General features: G+C 46.6%; 1 protein-coding gene across 1 annotated transcript in view; it reads left to right on the top strand.

The window, feature by feature from the left end:
- Positions 1-23559, top strand: part of PLXNA4 (plexin A4) — a 429072-nt gene that overhangs the window by 185823 nt on the left and 219690 nt on the right. Inside the window, exon 3 of the mRNA XM_074828081.1 lies at positions 11568-11699. Coding sequence (XP_074684182.1) covers positions 11568-11699 — 132 coding nt within the window. The remainder of the gene's footprint in view (positions 1-11567; positions 11700-23559) is intronic.

The following is a 23559-nucleotide window of genomic DNA, read 5'->3' as shown; positions in this document are numbered from 1 at the left end:
TGGAGAAAAAAAAAAGCATGAGTTATGGCTTTGGATCACTAATGAGGGACTGGCTGATGGGAGATGAGAGGAAGCCTTGGGAAGGCAAAGGCCTTTGTGAGACACAGCTGAGCAGAGATGACTGCTGAGGGATTTGGTGTTGATGGAGGCTGGCTGGTGGAGGAGGTGGCACTTGCTGGGACCACTGCAACTCAGTTGAGACTGGCTGGTGGAAAAAGTGGTCTGTGTTGAGGCTGGCCCACAGAGAGACATGTCCCTTGGTCAGACATCAGAAACAAAAGCAGAGGAACCATTGGTGGTTCAGCAGATGAGAGCAGCCTTCAGTGGAGGATCAGTCTATGGGAGGTGACTGGAAGAGGCCTCGTCCACTGTTTCAGTACTGGATCAGTTTTCTGGCTGCTTGCATAAAAGGGGAAAAAGGGCAAATGTGGAGCTTTGTCCGCAGATGGTACTTCCCTTTTATCTGAGACAATATTGGGACATAATCATTCACTCTTTTTTTTCCCTCTTTTTTTTTTTTTTTTTTTTCTCCTGTGGATAAACATAGATTATGAAGGTTAGAAAGGCTTCAAAGGATGTTTTTTATCTGATAATAAGTCCTTAATAGGTCACTTTGGCATTGCAAAATCCAGGAGCTGAAAGAGTCAGCAACTGAGTTACAATAACCTTTGTGGAGCACAACCCTGTCAGTGGGGCTGGGGCCCAGAGATATGTGGGACTCATTATCTCAGCCTTAGCCCGTGGGATGTCAACGGACAAAAAAGACTGGACAGAGAGTCTGGGCTGGCTGATTTCCTTGGAGAGCTTCTCTTTCAGGTTCCCCTTTCCCCTAGCCTTGGAGATAACGTGTCCCCACAATGCTGACAGGAATTGTTCCCAAGCCACTGAGCCCTCCACCCACCCAAGCCCCTAGCTTTTAGCAAGGAAGTGAGCAAAGAGCTCTGGCCCCCAGATTTCTCTGTTTTCAGTTATGTACTCACAGCCCATCACTCTCTGCATCTATCTGTAGTCATTTAGCACCAGCACCTGACACGTATCTGTGCAGGAACAGAGAATCTTACTTGACTAGCGATATAATCTCTGGGATGTGATTTTTGATTTGGTTTTTTAGAGAAAGTGCAAAAAGTACCCAAATCCTCATCAAACCAGGAGCTTTGGTCCACCTCTGATACACTGTAAAGGGAAATTGCAAATGCATCTGTATATCTCCAAGATTGAATGTGACAGGCTATGATTGAACTTCCTGCCCTCGCTGATGCCTGGAGCTGCACAGGGCACTGTGCCACCCGAGGTGTGTGTAAATACCCGTATTCAGATCAGATTCCCTGCGTTGTCTGCTACAGGCAGCAGGTACTTTTGCAGGGATGCCTGTGCTGTCCATGTGTGCTCCCACCCCAGACTCTGCTGGGTGTGAATATACACTCAGTGCATGCGTGTGCTCATCTTTACATCACCCCACGGCTCCTGGCTGTGCATGCACATATTTCTGCATGCCTCCACACCTCTGCCTGCTCGAAAATACCCACCCTCTTGCATACTGCTGGGCTGATGTGTGCTCTGCTGCCCATGCCCATCTGTGTGCTGCTGCGTGCTCTCCTCCCCATGTGTCCATGCGAGTGCCCGGGTCTCTACACGCGTGCGTGCCTCCCGCTGCCAAAGGGCAGCTGGCTTCCTCTCAAGTGACACAGTGTCATGGGGATCCGTGGGTGTCTCAAAGCTCACCCCGTCTGGCTGCAATCAAAGGACCCTTTGTGGGGCTGCTCTGCACCCCCCGCCGTGGGACTCCCAGCCCTCCAGGTCACTGCGTTCCCGGCATGGCGGGATGAGCTCATCCCTAGGATGAATCTGGTCCCCCGGCCACATGAACAAACACTTATAAAAGACTTGTATTCATGCTCCAGCCCATGTTGCGATCTATCTGTCCTCATACCATCCCATATTACTATCATTTGCCTCAATTTCTGAGCAATTCCATGTAAGAATTTCTACACCAGGCCAACTATGTTGATATCTTGGCTCTGGTCGGTCCCATTCCAACACACTGGGTATTTCTGAACCAAAAGCATGCAGGGCTTTAAGCCTTTGGTAGTGCTACTTGTCTGAATTGTTTTGATCTACAGTTTGACCCCTGATAAAGAACGGGCCAGAGTTAGGCAAGCATTTTCATTTGTGCACCTCACGAGCTGCCACTCATGCTCTCGTATGTAAAAGTTTAATTTTCATAGGGGTTTTTTTTCACTGTTGTTCCTTTCTTCTCAGTCAAAACCCACTCTGACTGAAAACTCTTCATCCTCTTTATGAAGAACCAGGACTGGTGGCAGGAACAGAGTAAATGTTTAAAAAATAGATGTCCCCTCCCAAAAATGTTGGCCATGTAAATGAAATTCCACCAGTCTGGGAGAAATGAAAGTGCCTGGAAAGCTATAACTTTCCTGGCATGGCCAGTGGCTTTATGTACGTCTGAACTCCTGCACCCTGGGAAATTGGAAAAACTCCATGACCTATCAGAAGACCTACAGAGCTAATAGGTCCAGGCGATTGCTTCTCAGCTCATGCAATAGGGTGCTGTGAGGAGCAGGAGATGACTTTATTGTTGTAGCATAGCCATAGGTGTGCTGCAGAGAGGCAGCTGCAGGATCCAAAAGCCCCACCATAGTGCACATAAATGGAATGACACTAGGATGACCCTTGAGATTATCCACTAGAATCATAAATATGAGCATCAAGCAACAGGACCCTTGTTGTGAGCACTGAACTTTAGCTCTGGGAATGACAAATAGAGAACCCTTATTCTTCATGGAGGACCTGGAGGTGTTCTGTAGAGCACCTGTGGTAGGACACATGTCTGATAAAGCAATGCATGGATGAAGAGACTCAGCTCTGTTGCCAGCAGGACTGAAATTCTGTGGAGCTTGGGAAGCAGACGCAGAGGCTGTATGGGCTCTTTCAGGGAAGGAGCAGAGTCATCCCATGCTCCTGCCCTCCCTTTGCTCTGGCAGAAAGGTCAGTGGAGCAGGTTTTTCCCTGATGTTTCATCTCCGAAATTACTCACTCAGCTGGTCAGTGCTTGTATGAGACTGAAGCCGAAAGTCTAGATGTAAAATCTGGTGGCTAACATGTTCAAATGGCCTCTTCGTTTGGCCAAACACATACCCAATGTAGACGTTAGCTCGTAGAGATGCCACTGCTGTCAGCATGAAGTTTCCTAGGACATATCTGCAGCTCAATGCTTTGAGTGCCTTGCTTTATTTTTCACTGACAGAAGGCAAAGCACAGCTTTTCAATCTCAAATTACTTTTATTTTAGGTTGCAGGGTTGGGGTCAGTGGAGAAAAAGTGTTCAGGGACTAGGAGAGCACATGCACTCCACATGTCTGGGACCAAAGTGGCCACTGTCAGCAGAATCTGAGCAAAGTCCAGGAGCTGTGATGCCTCATGGAGAAGAAGGAGGAGGAATAGCAGGTTCGGGGCTCTGGCTCTTGCATCAAGCAGCACAGCCCCATTCTTGGTGGGGACTGGACAGCAAAGTCCTCACCTCATGCCATAGGTGAGTGCCAGCAGCCTGTTAATAGATCGCCTGGCAGGGCTTGTTGCTGAACACTGATCACTTGGCAGACCATTACCTTGAAAAATGAGCTCTGCCGAGCTTGCCTTGTGTTGTTACAAACTAATGATTTGCATTGATTAGCGCGTGGCTCATGAGTGTCTAATTTATCAATCAGGGAGCGCCAGGGGAGCGTGTGTAAACCATGCTTTCAAAAATGATGTCATCTGTCAATTGGCTCATGAATGTGAAAGCTGCATACACCTGACATGCTCTCCCTGGTGAGGGAGAGAAAGGACCTGGTCATCTCCTTCCCTTTCCCCCTATGCCCAGTTCTGTAGCTGTCTCAATTTTGGGTGAACCCTGCAGTCCAGGTGCAGCCTGGCTGGCCACACTTCAAGCTGTAATTATTATTTTTATGGTGCTGGGAGCAGTGGTCATAAACCCACTGTGTGAGGTTGGTCTTCTATTTATGTCTAATTTAGATCATAAATCCATTGCAGTCAGGAGTATCTCTTGCTATAAATGTTGGTGGGGAACCACAGTGGTATGGCACAGCAGTCATGTGCCGTGGACTATGAAAGAAAGGGGACCTCTGTCACCGAGGAGTTCACCTCCTGGCTTGCAGAGCCCTGTGACCCAAGGCGGAAGGTTCATTTCAGTGTATCCCAGATCATTCCATGCTTGATCCGTGATGAGACACTTATCCACCATGAAATTGAAGCACCTATGCCATGAACCAAAACCAGATGGCCATCAACATCTTGCCTCATCTTTCTCCAGGCCCTGCTGAAGTAAGAGGAATCCTCCCCTATCCCAGTGTGCTGTGCTTGCCCTGCAAGGGAGATATCTTATACAGCAGTCAGGCACGTCTCTGTTTGACCTAATTTTGCAGCCTGGCTGGATTACATGAGAGGTCAGTGGGTGATTCCTCTGCAGGGATTAGACCCCGTGCTCCTGCCCAGTGCAGCCACCCGTGCTTCCTGCCAGAGCCCGGCCGAGGGCACGCGGAGGGAGGATTACAGTGCAATGCCTGCAGATGATAGGGATTAGCCAGCTGTATTCTAGGGAAGTTGTTTTCTTGAAAACCCTATGTTTGCTCTTCAGAAAAAAAGGCCCTGGGAACTGTGTGGATGGAGAAGGGGGGGAGAACCATTCTCCTTGGCTGTTGAAATTCTATGGCAAATAAATCTTACTTGCTTGTTAAACACAAGATTTAAATCTCCTGAACAAAAGAAATGTAAACCAGGAACCTGAAGGAATTGCAAGACCAGTCTGCTTTTCTGTCCGTCCTGTTGTGTGAAGCAGATGTGTGCACTCAGGTGTACATATGCATTCCATGGAGAGAGCATGCTGTGCCTGTAGTGCCTTCTGCAGGGGTGTTCTTGTGTGTACAGCTCTGGGTCTGTGGATATAATTAGATGAGTGATCACACAGACACTGATGAGCTTGGGACTGAGTTTTAGAGGTGAGCCTTACCAGGGGCACTTGTTAGTTTAGGGTGTGGGTCTCCCTTGGAAGCAAAAGGCTGGAGTTGACTCTCCTCTCCTCTCCAGATCAGCTAGCATCACCTCTGGTGAGAGTGGCTGCCATCACGACACGTTGGTGTCTCGATAGCATTGAAAGCATGAGCGTTGAGAAGACTAAACACCTGGTATTCCAAGATCCTACTCTCCATATGGCTGAAGGTGCTCTGAGATCTGTATTTGGATGGGCTGGCATTGTCCATGCAAGCAACACCTTAAAACATCTGTACAAGTGAAGAGAGAGGGCTGCTGGTTGCTGACTATTAGGCATGAGAAAGAGATACCTCACCCCTTGCTTTTTCGGTGAGTGTCTCTAAAGGCCTTTTGGATCAGTAGATAGACGGGGTTATTGAAAAGCCATGTTTTATTAGAAATTGATCTCCTGTTAATAGGCTTTAGGCAAATTAGAATGGATTATTCAACTGGAAAACACATGCCAAAACAGAGGGAAATAGGAGGAGCATGGAGTGTCACCAGCCCCTTCCCTGTCTTTGCCGAGATCAATAGAGCTACATCACGTAACCCAAATCACTGGAAAAGCAGAAATAGATGATCATCATAACAGCCTGACGTTAGATCATATGCTGTCTGCTGTGTGTTTGCCCCCTGACCATGCCAGGAACGGCAGCCAGCAGTCCCAGCGTCCGCTGGGGAACATGAGGTTCATAAAACAGAGAGGAACTGATATTGAAAAAGCAATGAAGTATTAGAGGCCCCTGTGCAGTCATAAGGCTGTGGCTGGGCACTGCTCAGAGCAGCCTGGATTGATGTGCTGGGCTCCAGGGCTGCTTGGATCTCTTAGAAATGAAGTTTGCAGATCCTTAATCCAATAGCAAGAAATAATGATGGTGATTTCAGTGAGAAGCCCTGGGAGAAGGAGAGACGAGGAGGAAAAAGGAGAGATGCCACAGGATATAGGTAGGACAGAGATTGTCCTGCCACATATGGCTTTCCTTACCCAAAAATATTTCTCCTCCTTTTAGAGGCAGTGCCACAGCTGTGTTCGCTCCCTTGCACCCAGGAGGAGGCAGCAGGGAGGAACTCTGAGACCTGCAGGGCTTTGCCTTTGAAATCCACCCTTGCAATCTTCCTGGCAGCCACTTAATCACCTCCCCTGGGAACTGGAGCAATTTCATGGCCAAAGTAATCCACCAGCATGACTTGAGCGGGAGCTGCTGGAGCGCTGGCTGGAAGCGTTGGGTCCGGCGATGATGAATTCCCTTTAACTTCATCAGCCTGGGGGCTGCTGACGCTGCACAAAAGCAGAGTGGGAGGGAGGGATGGGTTGGCTGAGTGAGCATGGTTCACCAGTTCCTCTTTCATTTAGTTATTCATTTAATTATTTGTAATGACTATCATCCAACCAGCGTCTGCTCCTGCTGCCTGCCTGGCTGGCCATCATGATCCTGCTCCTGACCACACTCTCAGGAGTCCTGGATGGGTTTCAAATGCTTTAGACAAGGGACTTAATGGAAAGGGTCTTGTTTTGACTCTGGTGGGCCAGGAGTGACGCTCTGGGCAGGAGGTGATGGTTTTAGAAGAGTAGGAAACAGCTGAGCTGAGTTGGCACAGTGGAAACGATCCATTCTTTTGCTGCCAGTGACCGGTCCAAGCTGCGTGAAGAATAAAATAGAGGTGAGGTGGTAACAGGGTCCTCATTCAAGAATGTGCTTCTGAAGTGTGTCTGAAGACAATTTTGAAGACAATCAGTTGACGGTGATTAATTTGCCGTGATTCATTCAGCAGAGCAGTCTTAAAGTGTATGAACTGGATTTTTCTTGGATAAAACAAAACTGGATGATGTTAACGTGCTCCAAACACCAATTCAGTCTATGGGATCAGGCTTTGGTGGGTCTGAAGTAAAGCTCCTGAAGCACACCTAGTATGCATGCTGGATTTTAGCAGAAACAGTGTCCCTTTACAGATAACGCCTTTTACACTATGCTATTTGCTAATGTAGTTATACAGTTTGGGAGAGGGTTTCCCAGCTCTGCTGCTGGCATGCTTGGTCACTTCACCCCTTTCTCACTTAACCTCCCCATCTGCACAATGAGGCTTTCCAAAAGAGACCGTCCCTAGCCAACTTAGCAGAGCAATAACATGCTAACAGAGGGACATGGTCCTCTCAGACCACAGGACAAGATTAATGTTCCAGTCTGGAAGGCAGGTGTTTCTGTTGCTCTGGTGGGCTTAAAGATACTCGCTTTTTGCCATGATCATGGTTTGTCTTCCAGCAATGTCACTAAGTGCTTGCTAACACTGATTCCTTCTTTGTCCTCCAACTCCACTGATTTTTCTTTGACCCTTTTGAGTCCATACCCATGATTTGGAGGGGTTTATTGTGTCCCTTTCTTCGATAATCATATGATCCCAACCTCTAAAACCCACCTCCCTCTTAGAAATGTGATTGAGTTGTCTGCCACCAGCTTGCCTGGGAGACTATGCTCAAGCATCACCCTCCTGTGGACCCCACAGCAGCTGGGGAGACCCAGATAATGCTGAAAAGCACCGGTCGAGTGATGGAAGGTATCTTTTACCTTCTTTCATCTACCAGACCCATGTGCTGCTTGCCAGGATGCCTGTAGGGCTAGCCATGGCCAGGGTGGGAGCTCAGGGAAGGCCAGAGCCTGTGTCTTTAAAGATTAATAGTGTTGTTTGCTCATTAAGGAGATCATTTTGAAGTCAGCGCTAGCCAGAACATTCGAGTGCAAGCATCTGTTTGCTACTGGGAAAGGATATTTATTGTCTGATACTTCAATGGTTGTAAATAAACAGCCAGACCTAGATAATGTTCAGACAAACAAACAAACAGCTGCCAGAATAGGTCCCCTGGTAGCTGACCTTCGGGAAGCATCATGCTGATGTTTTAATAGCAGCCAGCTTTGCAGAACGAAGCCCAGTGAGTACAGCCTTCTGGGAAGCAGGATTAATGTGCAGCCAGACTGCGTTGGTCCCCGGGAGCTCTGCACATGTGTGTGGGGTTAAAGGAGGGTAGGGGAGCTTGGGGTGCTGAGTAGAGCATCTTGTGGTCCCAGGAGCGTGTGCCTGTCCAGGACAGACGTGTAGACAGAGGGAGCGGGTATTCCTGTGGTGGAGGTGATAAGCGTGTTCGTGGAGGAATGTGCACACATCTGGTGGAGGTGGTTGTGGTGGACTGAGCATTTTGAGACTCCTGTATGGTCCTGGAGCCCTCTCCCTCGCTTCTTCCTCCCCTCCCTCTTGCCTTGCAGAGGTGCTTATGGTTCACAGGGAGTTTCAAGGAGAAATTCCCACCGGACTGTCAGTCAGGATCTAATCTCACAGCCTAATAAGAACATCTTGAGTATAAGAACACCCATACTTCAGTCAGAAGGAAACTCTATCTATCCCAGCACCCCAGCTACACGTGGAGTTCATGGCTGATGCCAGCAAAGAGCAGGAACAGAGAAAACTGCTGGTGAATGCTTCAAATGCCCTGGAATTGGCAACCTGGGGAGCTTCCTGAGCAGAGATTGCATCTTTGTCCCTGACTTTAGTGGTGATCCCTTGCAGGCTTTGATGAGAATCTTCTCATTTCCCCTTCACAGACTCTCCTTTTGATTTTTTTCTAACCCAAATGCCCTGGTTCTAGTGGGTGCCTTGAGCCAGCAATAAATCTCTAAGAGAAATTTCTGTTGTGTTGTTTGATGCTCAGGACTGCAAAGAATGTGCAGGGAAGGTGGAGATCCTCTGGCTCCATGCCTGAGGTTGAACATAAGAAAGCCAGAGTTTAAGCCAGGTAAAGGAATGGCTTGAATTAAGGGCCAGATTTCTGGCTGCAAGCTACAATAATCACCTCTTTGCTGGCACAGGGCTTGCACTGTCTGTGCAGCGTGGGTTAATGCCTGCCAGACTTTCTGGCCTTCTTCTGAATTTTATTTTTCCTTAGCTACTAACTTTAACTAGAGAGAGAGGTTTCTGCACTTATAGCTGTTGGGCTGCGTGTGCATGAGTGCACGTGTGTGTGTTTGCACATGTACAGTGGAATGAGCTCTGCTCCTCCCTCCATCCCCCTCTGCAAAATAATGACTTTGCAGGCAATTAGGCTAGCAATAGCTGTTAAATCACTTCCGAGTATCTCTGTTTTCCTGGTGTGAAACCTCTGCAATCTTTTACCTGCACCAAATGCATAGGGGAGATCCCTGGGGGCTGTGCCTCCTGTCTGCACGGTTTGTTAACTCCACGCCGCTATTTCTCCAGCCTGCCTCTTCCATCTCTGAGCTCTTTCTCCTCTAATGGGGACTGGCAAAGGCTGAGGACAGTGACTGAGCCCTGGGGTGATAATTGGCTGCTTACATATCTAGTGGCCTACAGATCTGACCCTGACAGTGCTGAAAAATCAAGGTCAAAGCAGCAAAGACATAAGGTTTGTTTATCACAGTGATCAGCAGAGAGAGAGCGAAGATCTTCTGCAGCCCTCTGATGGGGACGAGCAGCCACAGGGGACTGGGGGGAGATACAGAGCTGAAACAGCAGAGCTCCGTGACCGCTCCCTGAAAGTGAGAACTTGGTGCAGGAAAGTCTCTGTGGGAAATAGGGAAGGCTCCTGCTGTGGGGGCATTCGAGCTGCCCTAGGCAGAGCCCCAACAGGGAGACTCCTGTGTTCCTCAACCTGCAGCCCTTTCTGTGTCTCTTTCCTTTCTCCTGACTGTCCTAAGGGGAGTGACTCATCCTGAGCCTGTTGGCCTCTTTGCCCTTGATCTCATGGGTGAATCACATCAGTGTCCACTTTCAAGAAGAGACTCCGTGGAGATGAATTCACCCATTAGAGACCATAGACACGAGCGAACCCTTTTCTCCAAGGCAGTCAGAGCCAGCGGGAGACACGGACGCTCAGCGTTGGGCTTTAGGCCCTGACCTCTTTGTGTGTTGATGCTGAGACGTGTGTTGCTGTTATCACCAGATCCATCAAGATGACAAACTAACTGCAAATCCTCCAGTGTCATTTGACCATCCCAACAGCCAATGCCTGCACATGCACCCCATTCTGTGGAGGTTCACAGATAGTATGTAGGATCTGAGCATCCCTGAGCACCCTCCACACCCTTTGATGTCACAGGGAGGCCCTCTAACTCCTCTCTGCCTCATTTCCCATGTCCTTCCTGGGGGGAATAACATTTATTTGTTGTCATACAGCAGATGGGGAGATCGAGGAAGGACAAAGATAAGAATCTGTACATCATTGCTGCTTTTTGCTCATACAGGCTTTCCAGACCCTTTGTCATTCCCTCTCTTCCTTTCTCTTTGCCTTTCTAATATAGAAGATGATTCAGGCTGAGTTTCTTGGCTGAAAGGTTGATACAGAAGGAGCAAGCTCACGGACTGTGCCAGGGAATGCTGGGAATGGGTCTTGATACCATAAGTTCTCCATGGCTTGTTATTTTCTTCGGGTGGGAAGGGTGCTTTTTGCTCAGCTATCAAACTGCACAAGTGCAAACCAGGGATTGGGAGGGAGCCTTTGGTCTGCCTTTGGTGAGGAAGCTATGGAGATCATGTTGTGGGGCATGAAGCAGATCCGCTACAACTTTGTTTCTTCTAGACAAGGGTATTGAGATGTTTGTGTTGCTGCAGGATAGAAGATATTCTGAAATGAAAGGCAACACACTGAAAACAAAGCAAGGGAGGTAAGGAATGTGGATGCATCTCTGAAACACATTGCCATGGGCTTTGCTGAAGCACAGAGCCTCACAAGATCCAGAAGGACCCGACACTCCTGTGGATAGCTAGATTATCCTGAATTGTGATTGTAGTATTGAAAGGGCTTACAAACCTTCTCCAGCTGCTTTTGAGCCCAATCTCCTGAAACGGGTTTTAGACGGGTAAAGAAAACTCTGGTGCTTTGTACATTTTCTTCTCTATCGCTGGGTCACTGTCAGGGATAGACTGGGACTGTGCGTCTGGTTCCTTCTCATAATTCCAGTTATTGATGGTTCTAAGTGACACCCTGTTATGAGATGTGTCTGGGATCATAAGGTGCCATATTTGTGCAGGACTGATTTCAATATCCGATATATGTAATCAACAAAAGAAATAAACTCTGTTGTATTGGACACTGCAATAATATGTTGCCCCATGGAATATTAGCAATAAGAACAATAATACTGTCTGACTAGCATTTGAGTGAGTCAGTCCTGCAGACTCTTGTGTGGTTTTTTATCTTTTGCTCATCATCACCACAAATTCTGCCCTTTGTGGCATCATTTTCAGCTCAGTAGATTTGTCCAGGCAATGACAGTAACACAGTGATAGTGTCAGATAAAAGCGAGCAGGCTATGGATTGTTCTACAGTGCCAGCAGAAGCAGTTAAACCTGCTTTATCCTTTAAGTGAGGAGGCAGGGAAAAAGTTCACTTTGCGATGACAATGGGTATTGTCCAAAAGACTTGGACCACAATACATTTCTCCAGTGATTATTCTACAGTCTCCATGGAAGGAGGAGAAATACTCAAGATCTCTCCCTGCTTTTCTTTTTGCTCTGCAGATCCGTGTGGATGGCACCACTAAGAACACACTGGAGTATGAGATTGTGCAGGTGGTGGATACTGGCCCCATATTACGGGATATGGCTTTCTCGGTGGATCATGAACATCTCTACATCATGTCTGAGAAGCAGGTAAGAAACTCCATCAGTCCATGGTGCTTTGAAAGATTTTAGCTTGATCGTGCAATGGACATCGGAATTGCGCGATAAAGTTCTGATGGTGAACACAGTTGCTACAAAGATGCGCTCTGTTGTTGATCTCATGATTTTTCATGCTTAGAAACCATTACGTTTATACACTGATGCAATTTTTGAGGGGCCGGGGCAGAGAACTAAGAGGGCAGAAACCACCCCCAGCATTGCTTTATGCAGTACACATCCTACTGGCTACATGACAAGGAGCTGCTGCTTCATCTGCTGCGTACCACATTGCTCTCCACCCCCATTCAAACTGTGGATACATCTGCCGCAGATACGGATAAGTGTAACGCTGAATCATTTGGCTCCAACTGGAATATTTGGAGAAGCTGGAGCCTCTTTGAGACACAGTGATTAAGAGTGTAGGATGCTGACTGCCAGGGTGCAGGCCAAGTTTAGCATGATGTTCCTGTTGTGTTATTAGTATTATTATTGAAAATACTAACAGCCAGATTCCAGGGAATGACCAATCTGGGTGTTCCACATGGAAGGCTGGATGATTTCAGCTGAGCGCTTGGCCTTAGGAAGTTTGCTGCTTGGGGTGGGAGGAGGAAGAACTAGTTTTGCATGAAGAAATCCATTGTATATAGTTAGTCTTGTGGACATACAGGGTTACTTGAGTTATCGTAACTGATTGACTCATGCATGCTCAAAAGGAGCTTTAGATCCCCAGAAAAAAAGGGAGAAATAAGGGATTGTGGTAGGGTGATGGCAGGTGCCCTACAGTGCAACTTCAGTGGAGGCTACCAGTTCAAGTCTGACATGTTCACCCAATCATTAGTGTTCAATGATTCATTGAGCAAGTATTACCCACCTGACTGTGGATCATGTCAGTGGCACCAAACATAAAACACCCACTTGATATGCTTCTTATTGACTTCATGAATTGCTTGGAGGATGCCTACAGGTTCCAGTAGCACTTTCAGAGCAGTGTGATTTCATCCCAGTGTCACCCAGTTCCCTAACACCAGGATCCCCCCTACATGTTTTGTGGTGTGCTCCAACCCTCTGACAGCACTGCGCTGCAGTGGTCAACAGTCTTGAGGGTGGAGATGGGCCACAATGTCCCCTCCTCTCATCCACCCTCATGGCAGTTTTACCACCTGCAAATTCCTGCCTTAAAAATGCAACAGTGAATAAACGTTTCCTCTTCACCTGCTGTGATTTTATAGACGCTCCTCATATCTTCTTCAGGTGGCTGTTTCCCAGGCTGTGGCTAACACTGAAATCATCAGCCTTTACCTAAGGATTGCTGTGGTCTGGGAGCTCAGATGTGACTGACTATCCTTTTCCCCATGCAAACTAGGGGGGGTTTAATTTCCAGTCTATGACTATCATTTCTTCTGCTTGAACCATTTTATTTTAAATGTTCTGTGCCTCTGTGATGTCTCTGACCCTATCCCTAAGCTATGGATATTTACACCTAAAACTTGGAATGGAGAGGGGAGTAATTCTGTATATTCATCTTTATTAAAGAGGCCCTGAGATAAAAATAAGTCAGGAGAAAGGATGTGATGACAGAGCTGGGATTGTTCTCTCATCTGCTCTGTGCTGGGCAAGGATGGGATGTCACCTCCAGTGCTGAAGTGAAAACAGTCCCAGTCATCTGTTGGGATGGAGTGGGAAGCTGGAGGCAGGTGATGCTTGCGAGATCCTGTGAGACTCTGGTCAAAACACTGTGCCTTTTTCTCATCCTTTTATTCTGTGGGTCTTTTCTTTTTATTTTGAGTATAATGACCTTGCATGGTCAAAGCCCTTGAGCATGATGATACGCCAATAATCAATCCACTGATTTCAGATTTTCTCACCTTCCTTTTTGTGCAGGCCCATTTGGCAACAGGCCAACTCAGATACCACCATTGACTTTGTACAGTCCTTCAGATTTACAGAGATAAGGGGTCTGGGTCCCTTGGACTGGTTGGTCTCATAACACCCAGGAGCTGCCTTGATTCTCTCTAGGAAAGGGCAATGGGACAGCACTGGTCATTCACTCACTTTCTTAAAAATGAAATCTGGAATAAGAGGAGAAGTTTGGTTTTCCTCCAGAGACTTCCAAGAACATATTCTTGCTGGTATGTTGACTACCTGCGCTTCCCTGACCATTACAACATGAGCAGATTCATTTTGTGGCTGACTATTCTGAAACACAGGCTTAGGCAGGTTTTTTTTAGGACCACAAGTTGTTGATGGAGCCTCCTGAGAGAGAATTCAGGAGCCCTGTGTCTCCTGTGATTTATTCAATCATCTCCTCCCACCCATCTTTGAAGCCCAAGGGTGTCTGTATGAGAGATGTCAGTGAAAAGGGCATGGACTGTTATTATTTAAAATCTGATCCAATTTTGTGAAACACTCAACACTAGAGAAGCCTTTGCTCATCTCTGATTTTATCTGCGACGTAGCAAGCAATGTGAATGACAGCACTGCCGTCACAGCAATACAGTCGCTATCTGTGTGCTCATGATATAATACACTTCAAGTGCTCGAATGAATTAACATTTGTAGAGCCTCAGTGCCTGAGAGTGGGTGCAGGGGTTTGCCTTTGCTGGAGGCAGGACTGTGAACAGCGTGGAGGAGTGCAGGCTGGCCTTGGGGACTGTATATCCCACCCACTCTACAAGCCAAGTTGTACAGTTCTTTTCACAAATGGATGAAGATCTGACTTATCAGAGGTTTTCACTGCCCACAGAAATCCCCTGGTATTGTGAGGTCTGTGGAGATGAGGGACAGGAGGGTGATGGCTTGACCCAACCTTTTCAAAGGCAGGCACCAGGGCAGGTCCTATCCCTGGAGAAGGAGGAGGTTTCTCCTCCCTCCATCTGCTGGGCTCAACCTTGGCTGTACCCCAGAAATAAGAGTGATTCTGTTGGGTGTGTAGCTGCTCCATTAAAAGCATTTTTGCCAGGCCTGGTTCCATTGCTTACCAGTCCTCAAGAGGAATGGAAGCTCCAACGATAAAGCCAATTTCTCCAGCTTGTCCCAGTCCTATCGTGGCTCCGGCAGGCCTGGCAAGTATTGCTCTTGCCATGCCCCAAAATACTCTGCAGTGAGGTGTTTGGACTCAGCTCAGCAAGTCACCCATTAACTTGAAACACCTTCAAAGAACTGTCACTATAAATCTGGCTACAAGAAGAGGCTTTCTCATGGTGCCAAAAAAAAATATCCCCTGTCATTTTTAAGGTCAACATCTTGGGAGCAGAATGCAACAGCTTTTCACCATCAGAGGGGCTCCATTATATGTAAATACATATTTTACAGGGAGATTGGTTGAATGAGGGAGACGGGAAGATTTGTCACCAAAACCCAGAGACACATTATACAGAGGTCCCATCATTTCATAGAGGTGTGGGAATATGCATTTCAAGTGCAAACATGTATTTCAAGTCCCTATTAACAGAGGAGGGAAGGGTTGGTGCATGCATTGGATCTGTCGTGATTTATCAGGAGATCTGCCATTTAGCCCCATCCTTCACAAAGGCTCTGAGTGAGGTACAAGCTGGACGGTGCTTCCCACTGAACGGGGGTCTCGTGTGGCAGAGGCAGGGAGAGGGCTGCTCCAGGGTGACATTTCCTCACTTAGCTGTCTGAACGGCACTTGTCCCTGTACCGTGATGTTCCCTGGGGGTCATGGGGATATCAGTACACTGGAGGCTTGGGCTGTTTCTTTTCCTTATTTGTTTCTGGTGTGCAGACACTGGAGAGTCCTCTGCCTCACGCGCTGATCTAAAGGGATGAGGAGCAGATGGGGAATGTTGCTGGAGGAGCAGGGGGAGGAGGCCTGCAGTGCCTCTACATCTCCTCTGCTCCTCATCACACGCTCACATGCCTCCTCTAACCCTCTCTCTGAATCTCATCCCAAATGAGAAGCCAGAGCCTACAAGCTCCCTGGAGCTCTCTGCAGAGGTTAAGATGCTTATTGCACCCCTTCCTCACTATCCCTGCCTCTCTCTCTGATCCCATCCCTCTTTGTGGCCCTGTCCTCTTATTTATGGACTTGCACTTGTTCTTCTGTCACTCCTCCAGTCCTGGCACCCCCATTCCTTTGCTCTCTCCTCTTCCAGCTGCCCCCACACTGCTGGCTGACCATGCCTCCTTGCCTCCTTGATGCTTAGCTGCTGATGTGCATGTGCAGCCCAGTTCTACATGTCAGGAGGTGCAGGAAGCTCATTTTCCTGTTGTGGCTTTGGACTGGTATTTGTAAGGTCACCTCCATCACCCCCTAAATATCTCTGTTTCAGCATGTTGGACTCCTGGGTCTTTCCCAGTGCTAGGTGTGTTTTGCAAAGCTGACGCAGCACCTGGAAGCAACTCCAAGACACAAGAATCTCAGCTTTTCCCTTTGATATAGAGGGATCAAAGGGAAGAGCTAGAGAAAATGAACTTAAAGACTCAAAACCGAGAAGGCAAACAGCAAGAGGCCCCAACTTCATGTTATTAAAATCCCAAGGCTTTGAGCTGCCTCCTACTTTTGGTTTACTAATGGCTAGGGAAGACTCTGTTCTGCAAACAGTTTATGAGTAATACTACATTTGACTCAAGGAAGGAGATTTTCTGTCTCTCTGTGCAGGCAGGTTTGTTTCGTGCAGGTGAGTCAGCTTCACGCTCCAGGGGAAAGTTGTGCTTCTTCCCTGCAAACTAGCAGAAAGTCATCCATGATCTGAGAATAAATCACATCTGTGCAGTGCTATCATTCCCTAAAACCATTACAGTATGTTGAAGGTGACACTGGTAGGGTCATGCGTAGCAGAAGCAGATAGGTATTTTGGAGGTTCTTTTAAACTTTGCCAATGAAATATCAAATAAATATGTACTTCAACTAAAGCATGGCAGAAACCACATTTGGTAAAAATTAAGTAACAGTATTGCAAATCATGTTGACAGGGTCTTTTTGGCCTTTCTGTGTCTGTTTCTCATTAAAATGGGGAAGGCTTATACCTATTTGTCTCCTGAGATTTATTCTTCTTCCCTTTGCCGCTGAGTCACTATCTGCAACAGAATTATTGTGTGCAAATTAACTGCAAAAGAAGAGGTGGTGACTGGCTAGTTTACTTCTGATTTCATGGCCACTGATTAAAATCTCATCTGCTGCTTATGTTATCATATCAATTAGTTAAAACAATCATTAATAACTTTTCTTAATTAAAACTTAATTTCTTCAAATGTGGTCTTTGCACAAGATTTCAATTAGCATTAACTCATAGGTTTAGAGTGGCTGTTTCCAGGGGATTGTCAGTTTGAGGCTGTCCCCAGAAACACTGGCTCAAGATCACAAGTTTTAAAAATAACTCAAGAGTTTTTCCTTTTAATTTGCATTTGTTCATTTGTGAGCCATCAGATTGTGTGCAGACCATGTTTTTCATCACTGGTCCAGAACCAGAAAAGGCAGAAATGATCTTGTTTGAAAATGGAAAACTAAGATTGTCTAATAGATGTGGCTTTTTGACCTGCAGATTTAAAAGTAGCAGAGACACCCATAAACTGTAAATTTTGGCACCGTTGTTGCAGATTTCTGTCATTTGACTCTGCTGTTGTGCAGGCTTTTGGAGTATTGACTGTCAACCTGTAGAAGGGGCTACTGTGCACAGTGTGAGACATGACCACTGTGCGTATTCACTCTTTGGAGATGGTAAGGTCTTCTGCAGGACTCCCCTGTTCAGCTTCTGAAAGCCAGGAAGGAAGGGTGTTGACAACATAGTCCCTTCCTTGGAGTAATTGTGTGCTGCTAAATGAGACTGACATCCTAGGTAAGATCAGGGTCATCTAAGAGGCCCAAGTCAAGAGTTGAAATGCACGCTGTCTTTACAAAGATGTGTCATGATAGGCTCTCTCTAAATTCTCAAAAGAAGAGGACTCCAAACTGTCGATTTCATTGCCCAGCTTCCCTACTTTTGAGCAGTCCTGCACAAAATGGACAGGGAAGAACAGTTCCTAGAGTTCAATCAAGCAATGAGTGTAATCCCAGTTGGCAGCAAAGGCAACTTTTGTTCTCTTTGACTGTTCTTTCCTTCCCCTAAAATACTACTCATTACCCTCAGCAATATCAGAGGCTGAACTTCGCTCTCCTTTACATTTGCTTTCACCTAATTAAGGGCCTGTTAAATAAGGTCAGATGCTCTCTGAGAAATGACTGCATAGATGGAAAATCCTGCATGGATGCTCAGCTAAGGATGGAAAAGACACTGTGTGAGTGCCTGTGTTTCTCGGCCAAGAACGATAAAAATGATTTGGCCCACTGGCAAAATGGCAGCACGTTGTGCTGCTGACTCTTTTGAAATAAGTCTTTATCAGCAAAAGGCATATTATTGGACAAAGTTATAATTTAGCTTGATTTTAACTCTTTTGTTGCTAGCATATGGGTATCCTAGGAGTAAGCAGCTGTGGGATAATTAAGGGAGTGTGGAGTCCCTTAACCTCCTGCTGGGTTGGTTGTGTGTTCCAGCAGGGATGTAAATAACTCAGAAAGCTGGGGTGAGCAGGTGAGGAACCAATTCAAGGTTTTGAAGTTGTCCTAAATAAGCCATTTATGGCAAGGGAAGAACTTTCACCAGGGACTGCCTCCATCCCATGAGATGCATGGGCATCTGGAATCTCATCTCCCACTGTCCCTCAGCCTTGGGCTTTTCACACTTGAATTAAGCTCTTTTTATGCTTTGGAAAGGCTTTTGTAAGCCAGTTTGATGCTGTATTCAAGTGCCCTACTTTGCCCTAAATTAAGTACTATGCTAAGTGCACTGGAAAAGAGAAAAGGTTTGCAATTGAGAGACAGTCCAGGATTTGGGAGAGCTAGACTCACCCTGCTTTGCACACAGTCCTTGTACAGCTGAGGGCAAACCACTGTAACTCCATGTGACCTGAAGGTACAGAAGATATTTCCAAGATCAGGACATCCATTGGAGCTCTCTGCAATTCCTACCACTGGCTGTTGAAAACTCAGGTGTTCTCCTGACACCTGAGGCTTGTGTGCATGCCCTGATAAGAGCTGGAAAGCTTTGCTGGATCCCAAAGTTCACAGGAACTTTTGTTATGTTACCATCAGGTACCTAGATTGAGGTCTGCTGTGTGTATTGGAGAGGGAAATGTTTCTTGAGAGAATAATTGTTCTCTTCTTTGTAGCATCCTGTAAATGACATTACGTTATAGCTTTCTTGATCCCATCTAGAAGAATGTTGACAAACCCAAGATGTGTGGAGGGGACTAACCGGGAGCAGTTTGTCAGTCTTTCACTGGAGGGAAGGATTTAATACAAAATGCAGGTCACTATCCCTTTGCTTCATGCTTGGCTTTGCTTATCCGTGCCAGAGCCCTGTCTCTTCCAGAACTGTCCCATCCCAGAGAAATTACTTCTCTGCGAGCACACTGCATTAATCACTGGGATCCAGCTGGGGGGGAGTATATCAGTGCAACTGCTCAAGTATTTTGAATACATGTATCTTAGCCATGGACAGAATCTAAACCCTGCTTGCCGGCAAGACATGAATTCATAAAACTGCCCTCTGGGTCAGAGTGCTGGTGAAATTTTTGAACTTCAGCAATGCCTAATGTCAACATTCATCTCTTAGCTTGCCAGAGTCATCCCCATGCCAGATGCTTCCTCCACAGGCTGCTCAAGGAAGCAGCGCAGGAGCTGGAGGATGCACAGAGGCTTTCAAAGGAGCTGTGTTCCTGTAGAGGATGGTTTAATTAGTCTTTGGGACTCCTTGCCTTAAGGTATCCATGTGATGGACATAATTGTAGGGGGTTGCCTGGCATCATGAGATGAGGAATGAGGTAGGTCATTTAGTCTAACCAGGTCTCCCTCCTGTCCCCTGTGTTTTTTAAGTGGGAACATTGGTCCTTCTAATTCATGGGGCTCTGCTTTCCCAAAGTAATAGCTACCCCCTGCCTCGCACAGAGGACAAAAAAAGAGTGAGAATGGAGGAAAGAGTGAGCAATGCCCATAAATGCAAAAAGCATTTGTAGCGTCATTCCCCGGGTGAGAAGCAGCAGGGACTATCGATCCTCAGGAGCGGGTGACGGGTGGGAAGCCATGCAGACGTGTCCCCCGGGGCACAGTGCTGCCCGGCACACGGCGTGTGGGTCATCTGGCACTATTGATTGCGGTGCTGTTCCTCTGCGGTGTGGCCTCTCTGAGTCAAACACAGACTGCTCAGTAGAGCTACCATGCTGTTTGGGGAAAAGGAGGTGGATCTGTGGAGTTAAAGGCATCACTCCTCTTGTTTTAAACGAAAAATCCACTCCTGTCTCTCTGAGTCCTGCCAGACTGGTAGGTTGTGGTTTCAGCTGGGAATAAGTATTAAAGGCAGCTCAAGGAATCTAGCTGGAAATCTGAAAATCTCCACCCTGCCCTCCCCCAGCCCCTGACCCTGTAATAGACCCAGAAGAAGGGAGAAGAAAGAGGAAACCTAAGAAGCTGGCGATTACATGTGAAGCCTGGCAGATCTGTAATCCTGGACTCCATTAAACATCTGTCTCCTCCAATCTCACTGACAGCCAGGTCTTCGCTGCCTCGCACAGATCTTACTTGCGCAGGTCACTTGAAAGCACCAGTTGTTAATCATCCCCCTGCTTTGGTATTCCACTCCAGCCCAGCCTAGGCACCAGTGCTCCCAGGGAGGGAGGATTTGGGCAAGACAGAGACCCTGCCTCAGAGGTATAGGCACTTCCATACCTCTTGGGTTTAAGCTCTTAAATCTAACACATGCTTGAGTGCTTTCCCGGATCGGTGACCAATCATTGTCAGAGACCCTTGTCTTAATTATTGCATTTTAAATATGCTTCAAAAGTTGTTTCCATTGCAGGCTCATGTATCTTATTACTTTTCTGAAGCAGGTATTTGCTCTCTTGGGGCTTTTCCTTACACTGTAAGTACGCAGAGTTATCATTTTCTAATGCCTTTTCTATTTTTCATGTGATATCTCTGAACTCCTAAGCCTGCTCCTTGTTAGTGGGGATTAATAGGCTTTTCAATGTGCTCCAGAATTTGCTGTGTCTTCTGCACTCATGGCTTTGAGTCCTTCTTGCTTTAGGCCCCTGCTAAATATCTTTCATCACTTTATATTACTTGATACAGTCATTATCATCATAGATGTGTGTAGTAAGCACAGGAAAATGAAATCCATACCAGAACCTGCTCTTGAAAGAAAAACTGGATTTTATGTTCTTTTCTATTAAAAAAACACTTTAAAGTCATATTATGGCCTTTTGAAGGTTTTTTCCAGTTTTTGTGATTTTCCAGTTTGTGATTGGAGAAAAGTGTACTCAGCTACCCTGAAAAGTATTTTCTTGTTTTATTTCCTAACTAGATGAAGAAATAACAGGAATCCTTGAGACCTTATTTAATTTGTTTTGCTTTGTTTTCTTTTTTTAGAAAGATATTTTGAACCAGAACACAGAACAATTCGTTAATACTCTGTTGTAGATCTGTATTTTTTTTGTAGTGTAGGCTTGGCCTGCTTATCCACTTGTGTAGATAGACAGTGCAGCCCAGGAAGACACCCATGTCTTCCCAGTAATGACATTCCCTCGAGTCTGGGCACACACCTGTAGTTGTGTCTTTATAATAAATGTAGCAAGGCCAGGGTTTTCGGGTAGTTAGAAAGATTTGAGGGGACAGAAGAATCAATGCAGAAAGTTGTGTGGATAGATCAGTGGGTGTTTGCCTGCCCATTCAGTGGATGTTGTACATGGACGGGACAATTTCTCTGCCAAATGTGCCCCATGTGTCATTGCCTGAATAAGAGTTAGGTTAAGGTTGGGACTTTTTGAAACAAAGGTCCTTAAACTCTTAGTTCTGCTGTTTCATCCCAATCCCAGAACTTTTCACATCATTCTGACTCCCTAGAAATCCTTTCCTTTGATTCATCTGATGAATTAACTTCTTTTCCTCTAATCCTGAACTCCTACGTAAATACCTGGTCTTGTGTCCCTCCTCTGAGAGTTTGGATCCATGGATGCCTTTGTGATGTATTTATGAACTTGTAAAGCCCCTTGGATTTCTTGAGGATGACAGACAGTGTTTGTACAAGATCCCTGCTCCCATGACATCATTTGGGAAGCTTTCTCTGGATGAAACCTTCCAAGCACTTTTGAAGTTCATGTGTCAGTAGTTTCTGCCCTAAAGAGCAAAGGTAACCCTTGTGTTTCCTCCAAGCATCACGTCAGGAATGTGTTTTGATGGAGTATCAACTCCAGGATGATTCACATAATAAATGTTGGATTCACAGAGCACTGGCACAAAGGAGACAGGCAGATGTTTGCACTGACCTAACCTCCATCAGGATAAAGTACCATTTTTTCTCAGCAGCTATACTAATATACTAAACCTCTGGCACTGAGACTAAATGCTGCACTGTGGCCTGTGCCTGTAGATCTCAGCTCTCTTACTCTCCCAAAAGAGGGGAGCTCCATCCAGACTGTGTAGGGAATAAACCCAAGCCATTCCTGGACATTGTTTGAGAGACTGCAATTTGGACAGCCAAACCCATGTAAGAGACCATGAAGAATTTGACAGTGTGGACTGTCAGGGCTCTGCAGCACATCTCCAGCTGTAGGAGGATCCATGGGAGTCTATTTTACCTCCGCACCACTGGTCACCCTGAAGCCTTTAACCCTGGGAAGGGGAGACTGTGTAGTGTTATCTTTTATAGAGAGTTTTCAGGGCCAGCAGTTAGAGGGATCCTCTTTTGGCTTCCTCATGATATAAACTCATCTGCCAGTCGTTGGATCGAGAAGAGGTATGTAACTCCCTGATTGCTATTTTTGCATTCCCTATAATTGTTTCTGAAAACAGTGTTGACATTTAGGCAATGCTCTTCAGGCAGCTGCTACTGCAAACACTGAGCACTTTGAGCCTCCCCGTGTGCTCTGTCTGGGCTGAAGTGTTTCATGCTCTGCTACAGCCAGCTCTGAGCAAAACACTGGTAAGGGACAGGATGTCTTTCACCCACAGGATGCAGTGTCGAAATGAGCCAAGAGAGATTTGAAAACCCTTTCGCCTCCAAAACAGATGGGGAGATGTTTTTCTTTTCCTTCTGAAGGGAGCTGTGTGCTCTGTTTTTCAAGAACAGCCCTCCCAGGCTCTCCTTGGCTTGCAACCCTCTTACAACCACCACATCTATTGCCAGGCAAGGAGGGGTGAAGAAGCAGGTAGCAGAGCTCATGGCACGCTTTTGAGCAGCTCGTGGGTTATGGCCTATCAGTCCTTACCCCTTAGCACCTTTGTTTTCATTGTGGCCTCAAATAATGCCACTGAAATCAAAGGGCATTTGGCAACTAGGTCAGACTGGGAAACTAGTGCAAACTTGCTCTCTATGAGCTGCTTGACGTGTAGAGTAAACCCTTCTCCTTCCACACTAAGACACCAAGAGAAAGTTGTGAGTTCAGATGTTTGTGCTGTAATCACCTCCTATGTGGCCTTTTTCTTTGCTTCTTCACTATTTTTTTTCCTCTCTCTCTCCAAGAACATTATCTATCCCCGAGACTTTCACCTCAGGCCATTAACTGGCAGGTTGGTCATTACAAACCACTTGGCAGTGACTGATTGTGGGGGTCTCTTTTGCTACAGAAAATGTGGAACTGATTGTCTGCGTGACCCCATTTGACCTCGGGAATTCTGCATTTAACCTGGCTTTAGACATAATAAACTCCAGTAATTAGCAGAGAAATTCAGCGGTGACATGTCTAATTGATTGGAAATGCCAGTCCCCAATGAGACGTGAAGCTGCGCTGAGGGGAGCCCCCTGACAGGCAGCAGTGTGGGCTGCGAGGGGGTTGTCGGGATGCTTTCAGGAGGGAGGAA

Source organism: Strix aluco, chromosome 5 (genome assembly GCF_031877795.1).
Source record: "Strix aluco isolate bStrAlu1 chromosome 5, bStrAlu1.hap1, whole genome shotgun sequence".
NCBI lineage: Eukaryota > Metazoa > Chordata > Aves > Strigiformes > Strigidae > Strix > Strix aluco.
The sequence above is the reverse complement of the archived record's forward strand: the minus strand, read 5'-3'. Positions and strand labels throughout refer to the sequence as shown.